This window comes from Mangifera indica, chromosome 19 (assembly GCF_011075055.1).
Source record: "Mangifera indica cultivar Alphonso chromosome 19, CATAS_Mindica_2.1, whole genome shotgun sequence".
In the NCBI taxonomy this organism is placed as follows: Eukaryota; Viridiplantae; Streptophyta; class Magnoliopsida; order Sapindales; family Anacardiaceae; genus Mangifera; species Mangifera indica.
In genome coordinates, this window is record NC_058155.1 from 10,252,266 (window position 1) to 10,274,846 (window position 22,581).

Genomic DNA, 22,581 nt, shown 5'->3' on the forward strand with positions numbered 1-22,581 from the left:
ATCACTATTAATAATATAAGATTACCGAAATCTTTTATTACTTATAAACCAAACAAAATAATGTAAATTAATAAAATAATATTTAATCTCCCTCAACCAAATACACCTTTAAAGAGTCCCGATAATGACCATACATGTACATATTTATCTTTGCAAAGTTCCACACCATGTTCCCATCCTTTTCTGAGATAGACTTTTCAGTGCCAAAAGAGATGGAATTCTTATTGCTTAGCCAAAATCCCCACATGCTTCTTTATTCTCACCTTAAATTAATTACAGTTGAATATAACACTAAAGAGAACTAGTAAGCTCAGTACAGAAACACAATGCTTGAATAATGGGAGCAATATACCTTAGATTTATAGGGTCATGGAAGGTTCAAGTCTGTTTAGGTTAATGCGGCTTTTCTTTTAACAATGGATGAAACAAACAACACCTTGCCAAACGTAAATTGAGGTCTCCACCTTCAGATCCAGGACTAAACATCTATCAGAATTTGAAACTCAATCGGGAATGCAGCTGTACCGGCTGAGAGATTACACTGGCATGGTGCTAATCTCATAATACTTGTCTCTATTTATTCTTGTTCTCCCACAATTCTTCCCTCGTGCAGTTAACGTACACCTTAAATAGATTAATCCGGAAAAGGCAATACAACTCAGTTACCAATGTCATTGATAAGCCGTTATATCCTCTCCTAAGCGTCTTCAATCTTGAATCATTACCTACCCCTTTCAACATTGAATTGCCCTCCTAGATATCTTCAACCAATAATTAGGGTTGAATTCAAACTAATATTATTTAAACTCCAAAACAATCTTTAACTCAAATGAGTTCAAAATAAGCTCAACTCAGCTTGAATTTGAGTTTGTTTGAGCCTAAAACAACGAGTTTTCATTAATTTACACTTATCCAAGAGATAATTTGGGCCTCTGGCTTTGATTGAGCTCATAGCAAGACTCATGTAAGCTGAATACAAATTAATATTCACCTACTCCTAATGTAATATAAGTATATAACCATTGTTGTCTATATTTTGATCTTATGGTTGTTAGCAATAATACTAAATAAGAATACACAAGGCGCTCTCTCCCTCATTGCTCTTGCTTTACTATGGTCCCTAGAAAAATTATCACTCGTCTTCACCCAAAATAGCATAACTATCAGTTCTTGTCTTAATTGCAGAGATCAACCATAATAGCTGCCTTGAACCCAGCTTCATATTAAGTCACAATAAAATTCCCTCAGATTTCAATAAGAGGCCAACAACAATCGACTTTACAAGGTAATTAGAACAACTTGGAACATTTCAAGTGATAAAATTGTCAATCATATGTTGGATCACATCAGCTCCATCAGAATTGATACAATAGGTTTTCACCTGAATATAGAGGATGAGATAAATAAATATTACAACGTGTCTCTTTAGAGGTAACTTCCAGAAATGAAATATTGCAAATGGAGCTTCAGTTGGCCACATAAAACTCAAGGCAGTAATTGATATTCCTAAGGGGGCATTTGGTTGGGCGATTTAAAAATTATTCTGGTAATCTATATTTTATTACTTACATTACTTTATTTGGTTTGTCAAGTAATAAAAATTTCTTAATAATCTTCTATTACCAATGGTAATGTAAAAGAAATAATTTAATTACTATCTCTACCTTAGGTATTAAAACATTATCAAAATAATCTTAGTTTTATTATAATTTTATTCTTATTTATTAATTTTTTAGAACAAAAATACTTTCATTTTCAAATATTATAACAAGTAATAGAATAATAATTTATACCCAATAATCAATGTTTGTAGTAATATTTTATTTTTTGTAATAAAATATTATCCAAACCAAATGCACCTCAAAACTAACTGTGTTTCCTAGATGAAATCTAAGAAATGCACAAAACTTGCCTGAATGGTTTGGTGTGCCAGACATCTTTGCTTGCTTCCACTGAAGTTAACATCAACCCGTTCCCAGCTCACAGCAGTCAAACCTCTGAGCATTCTCTCTACAATTGTTGCAAGTAATAAGCAGAGTGAAAATTATGTCTACAAAATTAGAATTGATCTGTCAACCAAGATCTTCAAGTCAAACTTAGAATTACTAGAATGCTGAGGGAAGAAAATCATACAATGGTTTTCTAATTGCAAATATATGAATTTAAAACTTGTATTATCTAATTCCTTCTTAAAATGACATATCTGGACCTTTCCCAGAGTTAAACTTCAATCAAACTCTTCAAAAAAATTTTCAGCAATGTTTAAATGGGATGTCTGAACTCCACATGATAAAGCTGAAGGCCTAGCCTTTAGTGCAACCTTCAGCCTATCCTTAAGTCCATGTAAACCCCTAAACATCTATCAATCTAGGCCTTGACCATATATGACCAACCAGAGCTAATTTCTTTAGAGAGTGATTTTTAGCCCCCATCTTCTATCTTAAATAGGGGTATAACTGTTTTTAAAAAATAATTAACAATAGTGTTATGCATGTTCATTATTTTGTTTAAGATCTGAAATCTTCTAATATCATATGTTTTAGTAAAGTTTTCAACTTTTAAAACACTTAAAAAACTAACATACATACCCGGTTTAATTCAAGCTCCAGTAATTTCTTGTTATATGAAAGAATTTTTTATTTTTAGTTAACTACAAATTCAAAGCTTTGAAATAATAAAATGGAGGAAATATTTTCATTACAATTATACCCTCACTTAAAGCAGAAGATGGAGAATAAAGATAAATTAGTGGGGGCTAAAAATCATTTCCAAATTTCTCTGTAGACAAGATTATCCAGTTGCAGCCCCAGAATAACCCAAAGAGAATTGATTTAACCCAGTTATCATATGTCAACTTCATAATCAAAATTGTTTAGAATGCTTTCTGTTCAAATTGTAAATCTTCTATTAACATAAGCTTGTTTCTCATGTTCAAGAATCTTCACAAGCAATATATGAAATGACTATATAACCATATGAAACTTTGTCCCTGCTTGTACCCATGGTTTGACAATATACAGAAAGCAGATATTAGCAACTGGACATATCCGATTGCAGGAAATAATAAAGCTAGTAATCTATGCATATCTTATTTAAAATTTCTCACCGAGTAAAATGTATTATTATCATATTTAGAACTAGATTCTCAGATATTCTAAGAGGGAACAAGAAACCAAGAAAAGTTGTCAACAATCAAATTAAAAGTAATGCTATGAGCACTTATAATGAATACCAATGATGATATGTCACTATATAATTTAGTGTTATTTTATCTTTAATTAAAAATCACTCAATTACATAGCGACACATCATCATTAGTAGCTAAATTAGTACTCATTATAAGTGCATATAGTTTTATCTATCAAATTACTATTTGGACTCAAGATGAAAAATTGAATATCAATAACACCTTAAAATTAATATTAAAAACAACTACCAAACCTTGAATGCCAGCAGTCTCACTTCCAGTTTTTATGCTCTCCAAATTGATTTCTTCTTTAGGACTTGCTGTTTTAGTTGTCTCCACATTTACAACATGTGGATACTTGTCACTTCTCCTAAGATGTTGCCACTGATAGAAGAATGAGTGATATCAACTAATGTTGAATTCCTAGCAATAATAATAATAAATATCTATTCTAGTATTAAAAATCCATGCTAGACTTCAAAATTACCTTTGGGAGCTCATTTGGATGCCGCAGCGATGATGTACTCCACCCAACAAGGTCTAAAATGAGAGTTAAGTTCTTACTTCCATCATATATTATATCAAGAATAGAGTGTGTGAGGAGTACCAGAAATGGTCAAATCCACTTGGATACCCTATTTCATCCATATAAAAGCAGGTTGATACTTTCATCAAGCTTCTTGCTCAAACGATTAAAAGTAAATAGAGAAAGCTACAGTTCAAGAGATGGAAGTATACACAAAAGGATACTATCAAAGCGTGCATTTGCATAGGCTACACGACGCCTGAAGGACTGCAAGGCAGATCTGTAGAGAAAAGACAAAGGTTCAGTAATAATTTTATATGGCTATGACTCAAAATTTTAAGTTTTCATGGTAAAGACCTAATAAGATTTCATCAACAACTCACACAAATTTAAGATCTTCACAGTCAGTGGCCATCTGAAGAAGAAGAGGAGGTTTTCCTTCATCGCTGTCGGTCAAAAACAGATGTTTCCCAGTTCTACCAAGAAACCAGGATGCATGGGCAGCTACTTTTTCCAGGGTGTAAAAACCACAAAATACTGGGACCTGAAGACTAAGCGCCACAACATAAGAAAACTGTGTAAAAGAGTGATGTCTAAAAAAATGTAGGGAATTTAAGCAGACACATTCTAAATTTTCCTTCTTGCACAGTTGACACTATTAGTAATAACAAGTGCCATGAAAGCAAAGTTAGGTTTGGTCGTATGTCTAAAAAATTAAAGGGAAAAAAGGATTTCAGATAATTCATTATTAAGTATGTTGTTTATTCACTTTGCCTGCCTATAACTTATCAGAAGTTCGAAAATAATATGCTCAAAAGAGAAACATAAGAAGTCCAGATTTCCCTTTTATTATGATACAGCATCAGCGAAACCTATTATGTAAGAGGAAGAGTTAATTATAAGTCTGAACATATCAAGCATAGATGTATACCTGCTTATGACCCCTTGAACCAAGGTGAGGTGTCGCTGAGGTTATAAAATTTATGGGCTCCAGCCCAGCAATTTTTCCTTTAAATTTATCTTTCTGGAATGTTTCTCTTTGTCCAGATTCATCATTCCTATTTTCTCCATTTCCTTGGGGAAGATCATTGGTGACATCTCTTCTATAAAGCCTTGCAATTGCATACCTTGACACAAGGCCACCCAGGGAGTGACCAATAAATGAGATCTTCTGGACACCTGGACGATGTTTAATGACTGAAATAACCTGAAAAAATGAATACCCTTCGCAAATTCAAACGGAGGCACTTTAAATCATATATGACTCATATATGTCCTGTGAAACTAATTTGAACCAGAAATAATAGTAAAACAAGGAAACATTATTCAAAATCAGGATTCTGGTCTCACAACAATGGAGAACAAGAACATTAATGGTTTAATCAGTAAGCCATAACAAACCTCTTCTGCTAATCGGTCTCCCATTACATCTACACCATCAAGTGTCGACATTGAAGAATTACGCTTACTGCCTGCATTGCAAGTAAATAAAATGCAATTAATTTTACAACATAAAGCAACACTGTCAAACATTGAAGTATGCGGGCAAGATTAGCGTGTAGATGCATCTTGTACATATACCAATTATATCTACAAAAACTCAAAATATGTGAGTGAGTACATGCAATGGTTCAAATGAAAGAGGGAGAGAGAGATAAGTATTATTAAACTCACAGTGAACAATTAGATCCTCAGGATACTTCATCAGAAGTTGTCTTGCAGCATATTTCCAATTTTGAGCACTAAGCTTATGTGAAAACATCAATAATTACTAGTAGTAAGCTAATCAACTTTTTAATTCAACCTTTATGCGCTTGAATTAATGAGCTTTAAACACTGTGACTAACTCACTTACCTCCCGACAATACCATTGACCATTACAACAAGGTGAGTAGGACTCGGCCGGTCTCCTTGAGCATCTTCGACCACCATCTCCATGTCGAAATTCCCCATCTCGTCTGTTTTGGTTTTCAAACAAGAAAATCTCGGGATACGCGAATATCTCTCAATCTTCTTCTTCTCCTTCGCATTTTCATGGTTCTTCTTGATCTCAGCAACTTGCTCCTTCTTCGATGCTTCCTCGAGTACGGAACCATAACCTCCTTCAACCTCCACAGAAGCCATCGCCTAAAGACTTCGACGTCGTTTCGCCTAGGGAGAACACGGAAGGTTCATGTATTACCCGAAGTTCCTTACAAAGCAGCTGTGTTATGTTAGTTACGTTTGATGTCTCTCAAGTGTGCTTGTTTTTAAACTACAGAGTTTCAGAGAATGGGGAGCCTAACCTGGCCTGCCACTGCAATGTGTTAATTGTGTAATTTAGGCTATGACCGAGAGTAATTGTGGAATGAGAGTCTAATTACTTTCTTTATTTTTTAATTATTTCATGTTAGACAAGATTGACACGTAATTTTTGAAATTATTATTACTAAAAATTTCCTGTGTGGGCGGCCGTAGCTTTAACGTCAACGGCTTAACCCGGACAACGAAGCTTCACGTTTTATACCGAAAGAGAGCGCATTTTTCACTTTTTATAGGCCATTAGCTTCACGCGCTGAAATAATTATTTTAATAATTTATTTTTTGTTTTTGTATTATTTTATTTAATTAATAAATAATAAAAAAATTTAATATTTTTTATTATTAATAATGATGTAATAAATAATATAAGATATAATTTAATTATTATGTTTATATTAAATATTAAAATATTATCAAGATAATTTTTATTTTATTATAATTATATTTTTATTTATTTATTTTTAAGATAAAAATAATTTTTTAATTAATATAAAAATATTTTAAAATAATTACATTTAAAAATATTTAAATAAAATAATATATTAATATTATTTTATTATTTTTAATTAAATACAATAATTATTTGTATTTATCTATTTTTATCAAATTTTATTAATTATAATAATAATAAATTATATTTAATATAAGTAAAATAATTTTTTTAATTTTGATAATAAAATATATTTCAAACTAAATTTTATTTAAAAATTCAGTTTATTACCGTCGTTAAATTAATAACAATCTAAATGTATTTTCGTTCTACTGCTAAATGGATTAATATTATTTATATCTTAATATAAAACTATAATATTTTTTTCTCCGTATACATAAAATTTCATTATTTAGACTTTTTATTTTTAATTTAAAAAATCAAAATTTTAATCAACACATTCTAGATAGATCATTATAATAGTGTTATCAGGTTAGAGTTGCACGTGGGTAGGTATGATTTAGTCAAATATCGTTTATCGATTTAATTTTTTGAATTCAAAGATGAGAAATTGTTTATTGAAGCAAACCTTACATAGAAAGTTGTCCTCTCTTCTGGAAATCCACATGCAAATCGAGAGAAGAAAATTGGGTGTGCGAACTGGAAAACAACGACTTGTTGAGGCTGCATATCTATTTAATTAAATAGGGGACACGGCTATTTAAACTCAATTTTTTATTCATTAACCATTTAAAATATAAATACTTATTTATTTTTTAAAATTTATTATTATTATTATTATTAAAGATAAAATTATCATTTAATAAAAATATTTTAAAAAATAAAAATTTAACACATTTCCTTATTAAGTTTAAAAATTTAACAAATACCCCCGACCAAAGTTTAAAGAATAAACATTCCTTTCTTAAGGATTTGTTAGCCATCGTTGCTGACGATTGGTGGCAACGATGACCTCATTCTCTCTCTCTCCCATTTTATTCTGGCCATCACCAACTTAGAAAAAAGACCGACAAAGACGATCCGTTGTCATTGTCTGAGAGACGATAATGACGTATCATTTTCCTCTCCAACAAAAAAGAATCGCTTCTTCATCTAAAGAATAATGATTCATCTTCATCGATCGATAATTGTTCGAAATAGAGCATGACTGAGAGAAATGTCAAGAGGGAGGGAGAATGTTATCATCGTCACTGTCTCCGATCGTTGATAGTGTATTGAAAAAACCCAGAAAGGAAATGTAAGTTTTTCAAACTTTAGGTAGAGCAAATTTTTAGTTTTTAAACTTATAAGATGAAAATGTGATAATATTTTAGTTTTTTTAAATATTATTATTAAATAATATTTAATAATAATAATGAAATTTAATAGACGGGTTAGTATTTAGATTTTCGATAATTAATAGATGAAAGTAGTTTTCACTAAACATTGGGTGGGAAATAGTCATTTGGCCAATTAAACATAATATAGTGGGATAGATTTTATATTTGGATTTGCCTTATTTTCGGTTAATATTAGAAATTGAGTAAAATGGGCTTTTCTTAAATAGTGTCTTTTGAAGCACGGTCAAATTCGAATTAAGTCAAACTCAAACTCACTTCAACTTTAGTTTGTCTCGCTTTAATCTAGCCAAAATCAAGCTCATCGAGTTTGTTTTAGAGGTATTCAAGTTTAGTTTGTTTGAAAAGAATCGAATTTAATTTTGAGTTTGTTTGAATTGAACTCATTTTAGAGATATTTGAGTTCAGTTTGTTTGAGAAAAGGTTAGCTTAAGTTCTAAGATAAAATATTATCACATTCGAATTTTAATATTTTAATATTAAATATTAAAATATTATCAATATAATTTTTATTTTATTATAATCATATCTTTATTTATTTATTTTTAAGATAAAAATATTTTAAAATAATTACATTTAAATATATTTAAATAAAATAATATATTAATATTATTTTATTACATCTAACTAAACACAATAATTATTTATATTTATCTATTTTTATCAAATTTTATTAATAATAATAATAATAATAATAATTTATATTTAATATCCTTAAAATAATTTTTTTAATTTTGATAATAAAATATTTTTAAGCTAAATTTTATTTTAAAATTCAGTTTTATTACCATCATTAAATTAATAACAATCCAAATGTATTTTCATTATACTGCTAAATGGATTAATATTATTTATATCTTAATATATAACTACAATATTTTTTCTCCATTAACGGAAAAATTCATTATTTAGACTTTTTATTTTAATTTAAAAAATTAAAATTTTAATCAACACATTCTAGATGGATCATTATAATAGTGTTATCAGGTTAGTGTTACACGTGGGTAGGTATGATTTAGTCAAATATCGATTTAATTTTTTGAATTCAAAGATGAGAAATTGTTTATTGAAACAAACCTTACATGGAAAGCTGTCCTCTCTTATGGAAATGCGCATGCGAATCGCGAGGAGAAAATTGGGTGTGCGAACTGGAAAACAGCGACTTGTTGAGGCTGCATATCTGTTTAATTAAATAGGGGACACGGCTATTTAAACTCAATTTTTTATTCATTAACCATTTAAAATATAAATACTTATTTATTTTTTAAAATTTATTATTATTATTATTATTAAAGATAAAATTATCATTTAATAAAAATATTTAAAAAAATAAAAATTTAACACATTTTCTTTTTAAGTTTAAAAATTTAACAAATACCCCAAACCAAAGTTTAAAGAATGAAATTATTTTTTAAAGATTTTTTAGCCATCGTTGCTGATGATTGGTGGCAATGATGACTTCATTCTCTCTCCCTCCCATTCTATTCCTACCATCACCAACTCAAAAAAAAGACCAACAAAGAAGACACGTTGTCATTGTTGAGAGACGATAATGACGCGTCATTTTCATCTTTGACAAAAAAATGAATCGTTTCTTCATCTAAAGAAAAATGATTCATCTTCATAGATCGATAATGGTTTGAAATAGAGCATGACTGAGAGAAATGTCAGGAGGGAGGAAGAATGTTATCATCATCACTGTCTCTTATCATCGGTAGCGTATTGAAAAAATTCACAGAGAAAATGTAAGTTTTTCAAACTTTAGTAGGGCAAAGTTTTAGTTTTTAAATTTGTGAGATGAAAATATGATAACATTTTAGTTTTTTTAAATATTATTATTAAATAATATTTAATAATAATATTAAAATTTAACAAACGAGTGAGTATTTAAATTTTTGATAATTAACAGATAAAAAGTTAGTTTGCACTAAATATTGGTGGGAAATAATCATTTGGCCAATTAAATATAATACACTGGGATAGATGTTATATTTGGATTTGCCTTTCTTTCGGTTAATATTAGAGATTGAGTAAGATGGGCTTTTCTTAAATAGTGCCTTATAAGTATGGTTAAATTTGAATTAACTCAAACTCAAACTCAAACTCATTTAAACTTTAGTTTATCTCGCTTTAGTCTAGTAAGATCAAGTTCATCGAACTCATTTTAGAGGTGTTCAAGTTTAGTTTGTTTGAAAAGAATCCAATTTATTTGAATTGAGATTATTTTAAAAATGTTTGAGTTCAGTTTCTTTGAGAAAATGTTAACTCAAGTTATAGTCTGAATTAAGGTTAGCTAATTTTTTTAAATATTATTATTAAATAATATTTAATAATAGTAGTGAAATTTAATGGATAGGGTGAGTATTTAAATTTTTAATAATTAACAAATAAAAAGTTAGTCTTGCACTAAACATTGGGTGGGAAATAGTTATTTGGGCAATTAAATATAATACACTGGGATAGACGTTATATTTGGATTTGCCTTACTTTCAGTTAATATTAGAGATCAAGTAAGATGGGCTTTTCTTAAATAGTGTCTTAGAAGTATGGTTAAATTTGAACTAACTCAAACTCAAACTTAAACTCATTTAAACTTTAGTTTGTCTCGCTTTAGTCTAGTAAGATCAAGTTCATCGAACTCATTTTAGAGGCGTTCAAGTTCAGTTTGTTTGAAAAAAAATCGAGTTTGTTTGAATTGAGATTATTTCAAAAATGTTTGAGTTCAATTTATTTGAGAAAATGTTAACTCAAGTTATAACCTGAATTAAATTTTGAGTTCGCTTTTATACTAAAACAACGTTGTTTTAATACGTATTAATTAAAATAATATTATTTTGATATATACTAATTAAAACGATATCATTTTAATTGATTCATATTAAAATTTCTAGACTTGCAAGCTTTACGAACTAAACATCCATAAAATTCAAACTCCAAAATATTAAATTATCAAACTCAAATTTAAATAAACTCGATTTAAATCTAACTATGCTCAAAAATGGGTTGAGGCCATGTAAATTTCAACACACCTAAGTCTATATAATTTTATTTACTTTTTTTTTTTCCATCATAATTAATAACAATTACTTTTCTATCTCTCCACTAGGGTTACAAACAAGTCAAATAGCTCGTTGTTTAACTTATTTTTAGATGGATTTGAGTTTGAGTCGCTTAAACTTGATTTTAGCGTTCAATTTAAGTCTATTTTTTGCCAGTTAGATAAATTCCTGAGTTTACAATTTAACTCAATAAAATATTAGTAAGTTTTTAAAAATTTTATATTTTATATTTAAACTTTTAAAATTTTATTTTTGTAATTTTAAATATAAAAGTTAATTAATAAATATATAATATAAAAAATTAAAAATTAATTTTTTATTAACTAAGAGTTTAAAATAAAATTTTTTAGTTATGTTCAAATTAATTATTTTTGTCTCGAATCCAAACTTAAGCCGAAGTGTTCTGTTTGTGTAAGGCAATAAAATTTGATCTTGTTGAGAATTCCAGGCCCAAATAAGGGAGATGGGATGGAAGAGATAATTGGGCTGAGCATAAGCCCAAATAAAATCCCAATAGAATAAAATCAATCTTGAAAACAAATTAGCAGAAACAAGACGGGCACCAATTATGTTGAACAAAAGAGTAAAGTTAGGGGTAATGGGTATAGTGGTAATTTTGGCCTAATAGGCCAATTTATTATCTAATTTGTTATCATATAATTATATAATTTTAAATTAAAGAATAAATAACACTCAATAACATGATGACACATCATCTATACATCTAATTAGGTCTCTTTTCATCGGATAAAGACGAATTCGTCTTCATCCATTTTTTCGACAATCGATGATGTCTTCCGAGTGGCCATACCTCTCAAAGATCATATATATTTATTTGGTTTGAATGAATTTGTTTCTTCCTTCTCAATACTATCAAATCGTGTAGGCCATTTCTGAAACCCTTTTACATTACACCACATAATTACAATCGTTCATCATAGTGGGGTCTAATGACTTTTCTAATATTCTAATCTTTGGAATTGACATCAAGTGGATGTATAAACATTTATAATATTGATGATAAATTGCATATTATAAGTATTCTTATTATTTTTATAACAACAATTATAGGCGGCCACAATTTTGTTCAACTCTAGATAATTCATATGTGAGGATCATTCTCTTGAAATGTGACATATGATTCTCACATTCCTACAACTTTAAAATTAAGAGGAAGGTCCATAACATTAGGAATTATCAGTTTAAACATGTCTTTGAGACATGAAGAATGAGATCATAATATTTCTTTAAGTACTCTTAATCTATATTATAATAGCAATATAAATAAATATATAAATTTATTTTATCTAATGATTTTAAAATAAAAAATAATTATTAAATTTGTATAATTTTTTAATTAAAAAATAAAAACAATCCTCTTACTATTATTATATCATATAAATATAAAAAATTTTATTTTAAAATATTATAAAAAATTATTTAAGCTTTGCTCCTACGCTTGAAATCTGTCTTTTTATTAATCAAAGCACTCAGACGGCGGGGCCTATCTTTTACATGATGATCATGAATTAACCGTTTTGGTTGCGATTAATAAGAGGGGAAGGGGGAAGAGAATAGGAAAGAAGGGAAAGGAAGAGAACAAATGCCCCCACAAGGCATGCATCACATCAAATTGAAAGACACCCACCATCTGCTCCTACTAACATCTAATTAAACAGCTGAAGGGATGGATGGATGGATAGGACCCAAAAACAGTCTCTTCCTGTCTCTAACAGTGCCTTCTCATGGACCCCAACTCACATGCCTTCACAGTGATCCATTTTAGCCTTGTCAATCAAGTTTACTTTTTGATGTGATGGAAACTGGGTCCCCAACTCGATGAATCATATCTACGTATTTATTTATTATTGTCAAGAAAATTTGTCGAAGTAGTTCTTGTATATCAGAGAGAACCGTCAGCATGGGAGAGAGAGTGGGGTCCCCTTGTAACTTGTAAGAGTTGTGATGTTCTGTGCATCGGGAAACAGCGCCCGCGCTGTTCTCGCGCGCCTCTCACCCAGACGACACTACATGCTGGGACCTGGGTCCTGGGTCCTTTACCCATCTGGTCATCCTTCACTTCACTTGCTACTGCTATATCTGCCTTCTCTATTTGCCTTCTCCTCCTTTAATTATTATTGGCCTCCTTTTGGTCCAACCCTGTTTCCACCTTGGTTATTTTTTTCATATCCAAATTCCTGTATAGTAGGGTAAATCACTTTTTCTATCTTCGTTATCCCCTCTGTTTTCATCAGGTCCACTTCCTTCAAGACAAGGCTTGTATTGTTCTTATCTTAACTTAAAATCAATAAAAATAACTTAAGGAATGAAATTATTATCAGTGATTATCTAGTAAGTAATCATTAATGATGTAATTAGTGCAGATTTTTCTTTTAATAATTGTACATAAATAGCATCAATAGTGAGATGATAAGTATTTGATGCGTATATCACGGATCAACGATTTAACGTTTTGACATATAGACAATTCATATAACAAGCATATAGATGACTCAAGTTGTCTAAATGAACGCATCTATACAGTGCAAATATATGCTCTCCAAAAGAATGTTTAAGCTAATGATCAATTATGACAATGTATTCACTAACAAACAAGACATTCAAATTATAAAGCAAATAATTGATATAATCATCACTTTACTGGTTAAGTTAATCGTACTGTATTTAATACAAAAGAGATGCATTGTTTCAATTAAATATTAAATATAAAATAATAAACCGATCGGATAATAAATATCACATTTAATAAAAAATGATGACTTTGCTCACAATCTCCTTCATTGTATAATACTCTTAATGGCACACATACTCTCTCGGTCGAATGGATATATAAGTTTAATAAGATCTCTAAGCACCATTTGCCCTTAGGTAACATCAACATTTTTTCCTTCCAAGTATATAAACCAAAGAAATTTCATAAGAAATAAACTTTTCTAGCCTTTTAGATCTATGAGTTTTCTCTTTAAGATTTATTACTTTCTTATAAGTATTATCTTAAACTCACACAAAATACATTCTTCAAATGCTTTATAGGAGACTCTTGATCATTCTTTGTAATTATTCTTTGTAAACACATTATAACAAAAAGGGTAAATAACACTATAGTTTAAATAAGCTTTGCTCGAGCAATCAAACTCCTAAAAAAATTTTCTTTGTTTTCCTATTTTATTGTTTATCCTAGTTATATGAAACTCTTTGTAACACTTCAACTACAAAGAGTTTTTGGTGTTAAAAGGAACGTTTTCGAAAGACTTTCCATCACTTTTTATAGTTGCTTCATGTAAACACATTATTGAAAAGAGAACAGTCCGATAAAAGAAACGGGATTTGAATAATGGTTTGCGATTGTTTTCATCAGTAGCCCACATAATGAGGATTGAGGTTTAAAGTGCCAAAAGAAACGAGATTCTCTCCTGTTTTCTTTTTGTAAAATAAACTTTCTTTGTGCATGGAGGAACTTAATTGTATTTTAAAAGTTTTATGCGATCCATGCAGTTATATTATTAATTAATACGTATACTTTAAAAAAAGGAACTTTGCAATATAAAAGTTAACGAAAAGAGCCAAAAAGGCAGATGTATGCGTCTGACCATGCCATCGTTATCAGCGAGCAATGCCAAATAGATCTAACCAAAAGACTTATTCCCATCCAGTATCTAGTTTATCATCAAACTTTTAATCATTAAATTTCAAAAATTCACATACTTATCCTTTAATTATTAAAATTAAAAAATTTGTTAATATTAAAGATATGATTATTATTTAATTAATAATTATAATAAATTATCTTTTTTAATCTTAATTTTAAAAACTAATATTTGTTCTTAATTGAATCTTAAAAACTTACTTTTTCCTCATAAAATTTAGTCTTTTTTCTTTATTCTCTAATAACCAAACTCCAACTAAAACTGTCTTCAACTCATTTCTTTCTCTATCACAGAATGTTTTCAATGGATGACAAAAACTAATATGGCGATCTCACTATATCTTTGGATTGTGCAAATAGGTATTATTATGACTCTCGATGTTTTGAGAGATGATTGGATGTGTACTATTAAAATCGTCGGGAGATCCATCTGCCATGTAAAGAAATTCTTGTTGTCTTCGGAAGAAAAGTAAGTAGGGATTCATCAACCTTTCCCCAGTGTCATGTTTTATGGAATTAAAACATGTTTTAAATACTGAAATAAACAAGTTATATGCTTAGTTTGAGAGTAGATTTTATAGTATGATAATCCGAGAAGGAAAATAGAGCTTGTAATATTGTGTGAATTTTATGGTTGATGATGAATTTATGAATTGTTGACACTGAAATCTGGTTATGTATGTGATATAGCATGCAAGTGAATGTTCTTGGATGATGAATGAGACCTAGAGCCTTAGACACTTACTTATATTCGGCTAGGGCATAGAATTAATTGTCAAAGAAGAGAAATTTAGAGTTAAAAACGATGATGACCCATCGTATATAAAAATTATACGGTTATTCACTTGTGATGAAAACGATAAATAATGATCATACATTGGATTCTTGTTACAACTATGCATGCAACTGAACTCAAAATGAAAAATACAAATCCTTTGCAATAAACATAGACAACAATTATAAAAAAACTCTAAAATAAAATAATTAAACATTTTATATTAACCTTTCAACTAATTTTAAGCAAAATTTGATTAGTGGAATAGTGAGTTTTTGTCAGAAACGCTGTGACTTTTTGGGGGTGCTTAATTTGAATATTGGTCAGCTGCAGTCAAAACGTCCTTTGTATCTTAAGAAAAATTTTTCTAACCCTATTTTAATGTTTATATTTATATGACTCCGGGATTACAGACTAATTTCTTATATTTTGCTTCAAAAAATGTCATTTCAATTAATTAATTTCCTATATTTTAATTTGTCCGCTTCAGCTGAAAGCATGATTAATTGTTCAAGAATTGTTGTCTCCGGAGGGGCCTTGATAGTAAGAATGGTTTGAGCTACTGATGCAGCAGTTTGCCAGCGAGCCGAAAATTTCTTGTTTATACAAAGAAGATTGGTTTCATGCAGCTTTACATAATTTAAGGGGAATGTGTTATTTTAAAAATAAGAATTACCAATAAGAGCTATATAAACTATAATTTCCGGCTAAATATTAATTTCATGAAGATTAAAATTGCCTTCCATCAATATTTACCAGTAAAATCTAGAATTATGAATTGGATTATGAACCAAATTCATCATTCTATGTGGTATTAGAGCAATTAATATCCTCCTATACCATTTAGTTTTGAAAACTGTTTTTTCTTTAGTCTCTACTCTTATCTCTTTCACGATTGAGTCTTTGCTCTTTCATCTCTCATGATTAAGTCTCTGTTTTTGTCTCTCTCACGATTGAGTTATTATTTTTGTCTCTCTTACGATTGGGGGTCTTACTCTTGTTTCTTTCATAATTGAGCCATTACTTTTGTCTCTCTCATGATTAAACCTCTAGTCTTGTTTCTCTCATGATTGAACTCTTACTCTCTTCTTTCTCTTATCCACTATCTTCTCTTTTGTATTGGTGACATTCTAACCTTTCTTTGTTCTCAAACTAAATCAGGTTTTCTATCAACTGTTGGTCTCTTTTTCCTTTTAATGGATAATTCAAAGCTTCTTTTAGTCATAGTCGATTTTGATGATATGGTTCTATTTTCTCATTATTCTCGCTGCCTTCAACGGTTTGTGATTCCTTTTTAGCAACATCTTTTCTCTATCTTGGGTCGCTAGAGACCAAACTAACATTTGTCTAGTCTTTCTTTTCGATAGACTTTCGCTCTCTCTCTCTCTCTTAATAGAATTGACTTCTCAACTTTTAACTCTAATTATGATTTTGTGAGTTTTCGTTATATTTGTAGGCGAGTGTTAAACATATTTCTATTTAATATAATTTTAATTTAGCTTAGATTTGATTTTAATTTATTATTTATTATCGCTCTATTTCTTCCTACTATAATTTTAATTTAAATTATATTATAATATTATATATTATATAATTTATCGTGAATAACATTAATAGGGTTAATTATCTAGTTCATAAATCCATGTAAAAGTCTTCTATCGTTAATGTTTCAATATATCCTGACACAAAGGGTGCGTTTGGTTAGCGTACATTAAAAATTATTCTGATAAATCTATCTTTTATTATTTATATTATTTTATTTAATATATAAATAATAAAATATTTCAGTAATATTATATTATCAATAATGATATAACAAATAATATAAAGAGTAATTTGGCATCCATCTTATATATTAAAAAATTATGGAGTTAATTTTCATTTTATTATAACTATATTCTTATTTATTAATTTTTTAAGATAAAAATAATCTCATTTTCAATTAATATAACAAAAAATATAAAAATATATTTTAAAATAATTATACTCAATAATATTTAAGTAAAATAATATGATAATATTTTTTTATTATCTTTAATTGAACATAATAATTATTTATATTTATCAAATTTTATCAAATATAATAATAATAATTTATATATAATAATTTTTAAAATAATTTATCTTTAAGGTAATTTTTTAATTTTAATAATAAAATATTTTATAAACCAATCGTTTTCCAAAATCTTATCCAAAAACTTGTTTAATATATTATTTTTGTTAACTTGTTCTTTCGTCGTTTATCTTAACATGACATAGGTTGATTAGTTTCTCTATTCCTGTTTCCATCAAATCAGTCTTAAAAGCTTCAATTAGAGCTGCACAATATAATCTTTAGTCAATACTTAGTGCTTGGCACTGTTATCCCACCTTTAAGTGATTAAGCCATCCATCATCTTTCCTTCATGGAAACGACATTTTGTTGACAAAGTTGCTAATGACCCAAAGCCTATTCATAACTAGATACAAAGAAAGGAGTATGTCACCTAATAAAGCATGTAAATGACAGATGTTTTACTTCCGCTTTCTAATTTTTAAATGCTAAGCAGCTGGAAGCAGGATTAGCAGCCTAATTATCCCATTAATCTCGCCAACCTATGTAGGTGGGCAATAAAATGATGCCACGTAATTATAATTGTGTAAATCACGAGCAAAACATTATCCTTTTGGATTTTGTTAATATGTGAAAGTCTTGTGTGTTAAACAAGATTAAAGAAATAATTAGGATGCTAATTATCTGAGATCTGTGTCAGATAATTGTGTTATGGTTGTTTATGAATTAACGTTTTGCCAAATAAATCAGCCAAATGCTTTAATTGTCCTATTTTAATATAAACTTTTTGGGGCTTTAAAGCTGTAATATTGTAATTGAAGAAAGCTGAAATATTGTAATTGAAGTAATCATGAATCTACACTTACTGAGTAAATTACATTTCTCACCCAAGTTTTGGCCTGTAAATCTTTTTCACCCATTTTCAGTATAAATAATACTTCCTTCCTTACAAATAAATTTGTTTGAAAAAATTGATGATATATATATAAAAAAAAAAGTATTTTTATTATTAAATAATTTTGAAAAAAAAAACTAAAAATTAACTCATTTTCAAATATGGTTCAAATGCTTTAAATATTATAATTTAATTTTTAAAAAAGTTTAAAACTCATAAAAACCTTTTGAAGACTCTAATACAACCATGCTCCTTCAAAAATGATCTTATTAGCCCCTCATATATTCTGAAAATTATTGTAACCCTAATAATTTGTAATATAGCTTATACACCCTCAATTTATTGTGGTTAGTTCAGTTATTTGGACGTCTAATTATCATTTTCAAAATTAGATAAGAATATATTGAAAATTTAAAATTTTAAAACACTCATAAACTTTTTTAGAATTTTTAAAACCCTTAAAATTATCATATTTATCCTATATATTTTGAAAATTATATCATGGAGCTAATAGTTTTTAATATGACATTCACATCTTATGTGTTATGTTATATTTAGTTTTTTGAGGATATAATTATTAGTTTTTAAAACTATCAAAAGGCATAACTTTTTTTTGAATTTTCTATATGTTACATCCTTAACATGTTCAAAAATTATAGTTTACCCCTTAAATATATAATTATATGTCATTGATATCTATATTTATACTTTTACTTATATAATTATTACTATTACTTATTATTATTCTCAATCTAAAATAGAAAAGAAAGGAGAAAGAAGGAGAAGATAAAATAAAAGAAAAATAAGTGGGGCCATATGTAATTTAGATATTTAAAAAATTTGTTTTAATATTTGTTAAATTAAGCTCCTACCATAATTTTGAAATATAAAATAGTATGAATAAAAAAATAAATTTGTTTTCAAAACTTTTTTTTTCTTAAAAAAGTTTGATTTAAAAAATATAATTTCCCCACATTTATTAAATGGCATGCACCTTCCGGGCTTGCACGGTCAGAAGATGCTAAGTACCACACATGGCTGAAGTTTATAAGATTATAATACATGATGCGAAAATATATTACAGCGAGCAAATGATTTAAATGAAGATAGGTATAATCAAATTGTCAACAGCTGATCGAAAGATGATTTGATAACTGATCATAGACCTTTTTTCCTGACAGTAGGAAAAAAAGTGGTTGGTATGTATATGTCCTAGCATTTATGATGGTACTTGGAACTCATGTTACACATAAAGAATGAATTCAAGGCTTTTAAAGGATTTTCCACACTTGTAAGTTGTAAGTGCATTGTCCGAGCTTTTTTAAAACTAGAGAAAGATAGTGGGTGCTGGGTATTGTTATTTATCATGATTTTCCTTAGGGGAATTATTATGTAGGGAAGGATGATAAGATTGTACTCAGCATTGTTAGGTTTTAGCTTTTCAGTTTCATCAACTTCACTATATGCAGTGGGGAAGACTTGTATTCATTTCATATCGATGTAAAATATCAAACATTATAACATTATTATTTTTGAAGTGTTACCACATTTACAATCCTTATATAACTCGCTTGTTTTTGGGTGACATGACAGAAACGGCCCATTCAAGTGATGATTGAAGATGATGATTTGACTGACAAAAGGTGAGCACCGAACCAATAATAGACAAATATACTGTAGAGCAGCTGGTACAAAGCCTTATGTTCGGATGAGAACTTGCCACCGAATCTCTAACTTATTAGGCAAGATTATTCGAAATAAGCAAGCTACATGACTACCATTAACATAGGAAGAAAATAAAAAGCTTTTAGATTGGTAGATACATGCTTCACGTTATCTTCCATCTTGATTAGTAATGGCTGTCAATGTAGTCATATTCCAATACCAAGAATTCCCTGTGAAACCAAAGCCCTATGTACAGAAATATTATATTCATGATTTGAAAGTGTATAGTAATATTGCAGTACAACCACTATATTGCATAGGGAAGGGGCGAAATGAACTGTGACTGAATGCATTGAATGAGCCACGAAGATGGGTACCTGACTGGCTACTTCATTAATGCTGACCTTTCTGGCTTTTTTTTTTTATTTCAGACTGTGAGAAGGAAATTTCGAGTCCCTTTTTTCAGAAAACATGAAAGCAAAAAATAATAATGATTTTATTAGTTTTGAATTAAAAGCAAGAGGACCCCTGTGTTTCGGCCCCCACAATTTGTAGTTGTAGCGCGCATCTTTCGGGGGTGTTAATCTTCTACTGCAAACTGCAACTCACTGTCACTCTTTTTTATATATCTTTTTGTGTCTCTTTAGCTCCATCTAAAATTACAATCGTATGATTATCTGAGAGTGAAATTTAATAAAATGGTGGGGGAGGGTGGTCGTCGCCGCCAGCTAATCCTGGTTGAGGAGCCAACGAGGCCGCAACAGATGTCCTAACTTGTCTTTCATCTCTCTTCTTGGTCTTGTAGTTTTCCATTGCGGGCACACGTGGTTTCTCCTGCAAATGGTCATCATAAACAGTATATTTGCTCAGTTCAATCAGGCCCCTTTACACTGTTTACCGTTGAATATTGTACTATACACATGCCGATCTTCTCTTCTGCTGCCACATTTCTTTGCACAGCAGAATTTTAAATGCATTGGTGGTTGGAACTTGGAAATGTTTTGATGATGTAACTTTTGTTTGTCATTTAATTTTTGTTTGCTTTCGAACTAACTCTCTTGCGTATACTATGTTAATACTATTCTCGGGTAGCGTGAGTTACAAAATAAGAAATTTTAAACACAAAAATAGAAGCTCAAATTGTTCCTATTGATTTATTTATTCATTCTAAGATTTTATTTATTTAATATAATTATTTTAATTAAAAAATAATTTCAAATACCATTTATATTAAGTGCATTTTAAATTTATGTATTAATGTGATGAGACACAACACCTATACATTTTCTTGCAGTTTCACCAGTAATATATTGGTTTATTAATTTATATTTTGAGTGACTTCTGGCTCACACAAATTCGAACTAGAAGTTTTTAAATTGAGTAATTTGGAAAAATTATGTGATAGATTTTAGGCCAAAGGATTATTTCTTACCCAAAGTTTGATGTAAAACAATTATTTATTCGTAAGATTTTAAAAATCTAAATATTTATTTAAGATTTAATCTATTTTTATACATTCAAGAATTTTTTTATCTAAGTTAAATGTAAAATTATTATTTTACATTAATATTAAAATAAATAAATTATATCTTATTTCTCATTTTTAGTTTAAAAAATTAATAATTTCTCCAAAGATTAAATTTTGAAAAATCACTTTTTCCTTTAAAGTTTGGAAAACAAATCTAACAAATGGGGTGGCCTCTCTCTCTAGCGTTTCTCTCCTGATGACTTTTTCTCTAACCAACAAAACCTTTGTCTGGAAAATGAAAGTGTTGTCTTCGTGGCGTAACAAAACCTCTAACAATAATACCTTATGTAGCTATTTAGATTTTTAAAATCTCGGATATAGTTATCTTTGCACTAAACCTTGGGTGAGAAATATTTCATTGGCCTAAATTTTATTGTATAAAGAGAATCACTCTCTTGTTTTCTACTATGTCCTTCTCAATTAAAAGGAAACATCATTTGATAGATTTTTTATAATAATTTCAAGGGATGAATTATTTGCATTACTCTATTTTTATGAAAATGAAAAAAAAAAACTTATAATAATTTTATTCATATTTTAATCGCAGTTGTGGAAAAAGTTTATTTTAAATGTATATATGATAGTAATTAAATATAGTGTAATGTCAGATTTTATATATATATATAAAATTAGTTTGATAAATTTATATAATGAAAAATTGCGAAAATTTAATTTAATTGAACAAATAACTATAATCAAATCAAAAGAATTTGGTAAGTTATCATTCGATTGATCTCAGCCTCATGTTAGACTTGTACAAATACTCCTAACTTAAATAAATAAAATAGTTCAATTCCACATTTCCAAGATAAATGCTGTTTTCCACTTTGCATTGATTCTTTGTAGCCAAGGACAAAGAAGTGTTTTCTTCCTCATTACGTGAGATGATCGGGAGTTCAAATTTTTGTCACAGTGAAAAATGTTTTCCCAAGTAGAGGGGATGAAATACTTTCTGAGTTTAGTTAAAGATATCTATTTTTTATTATTTATATTATTTTATTTAATTTATAATTAATAAAAAATTTTAATAATTTTTTATTATCAATAATAATTAATATATAATGTAAAAGATAATTTAATTACTATCTTAATTTTAATTATTTAAAAAATATTAAGTAATCTTTATTTTATTTCAAT

The 22,581-nt window shown here is 28.7% G+C and overlaps 1 protein-coding gene across 1 annotated transcript; it reads right to left on the minus strand.

The window, feature by feature from the left end:
* Positions 1–965: 965 nt before the first annotated feature.
* LOC123202585 (putative lipase ROG1) lies at positions 966–6,001 on the minus strand. The gene is made up of 10 exons (XM_044618529.1): positions 5,569–6,001; positions 5,388–5,455; positions 5,115–5,185; positions 4,645–4,920; positions 4,097–4,257; positions 3,938–3,993; positions 3,675–3,727; positions 3,442–3,571; positions 1,913–2,010; positions 966–1,381 (listed from the first exon to the last, which is right to left on the minus strand). Exons 1-10 carry the CDS (start codon positions 5,835–5,837, stop codon positions 1,310–1,312), a joined length of 1,254 nt encoding a protein of 417 aa, XP_044474464.1. The 5' UTR covers positions 5,838–6,001; the 3' UTR covers positions 966–1,309.
* Positions 6,002–22,581: the final 16,580 nt, after the last annotated feature.

Excerpts from the sequence above, each read along its gene's own strand:
- LOC123202585 (XM_044618529.1), bottom strand. The coding sequence starts at position 5,837 with ATGGCTTCTGTGGAGGTTGAAGGAGGTTATGGTTCCGTACTCGAGGAA. Across the intron at positions 5,186-5,387 it reads TGAGGATCTAATTGTTCACT|GCAGTAAGCGTAATTCTTCA; the intron begins GTGAGTTTAATA and ends CTTGCAATGCAG. Across the intron at positions 3,994-4,096 it reads TGTGAAGATCTTAAATTTGT|ATCTGCCTTGCAGTCCTTCA; the intron begins GTGAGTTGTTGA and ends TTTTCTCTACAG.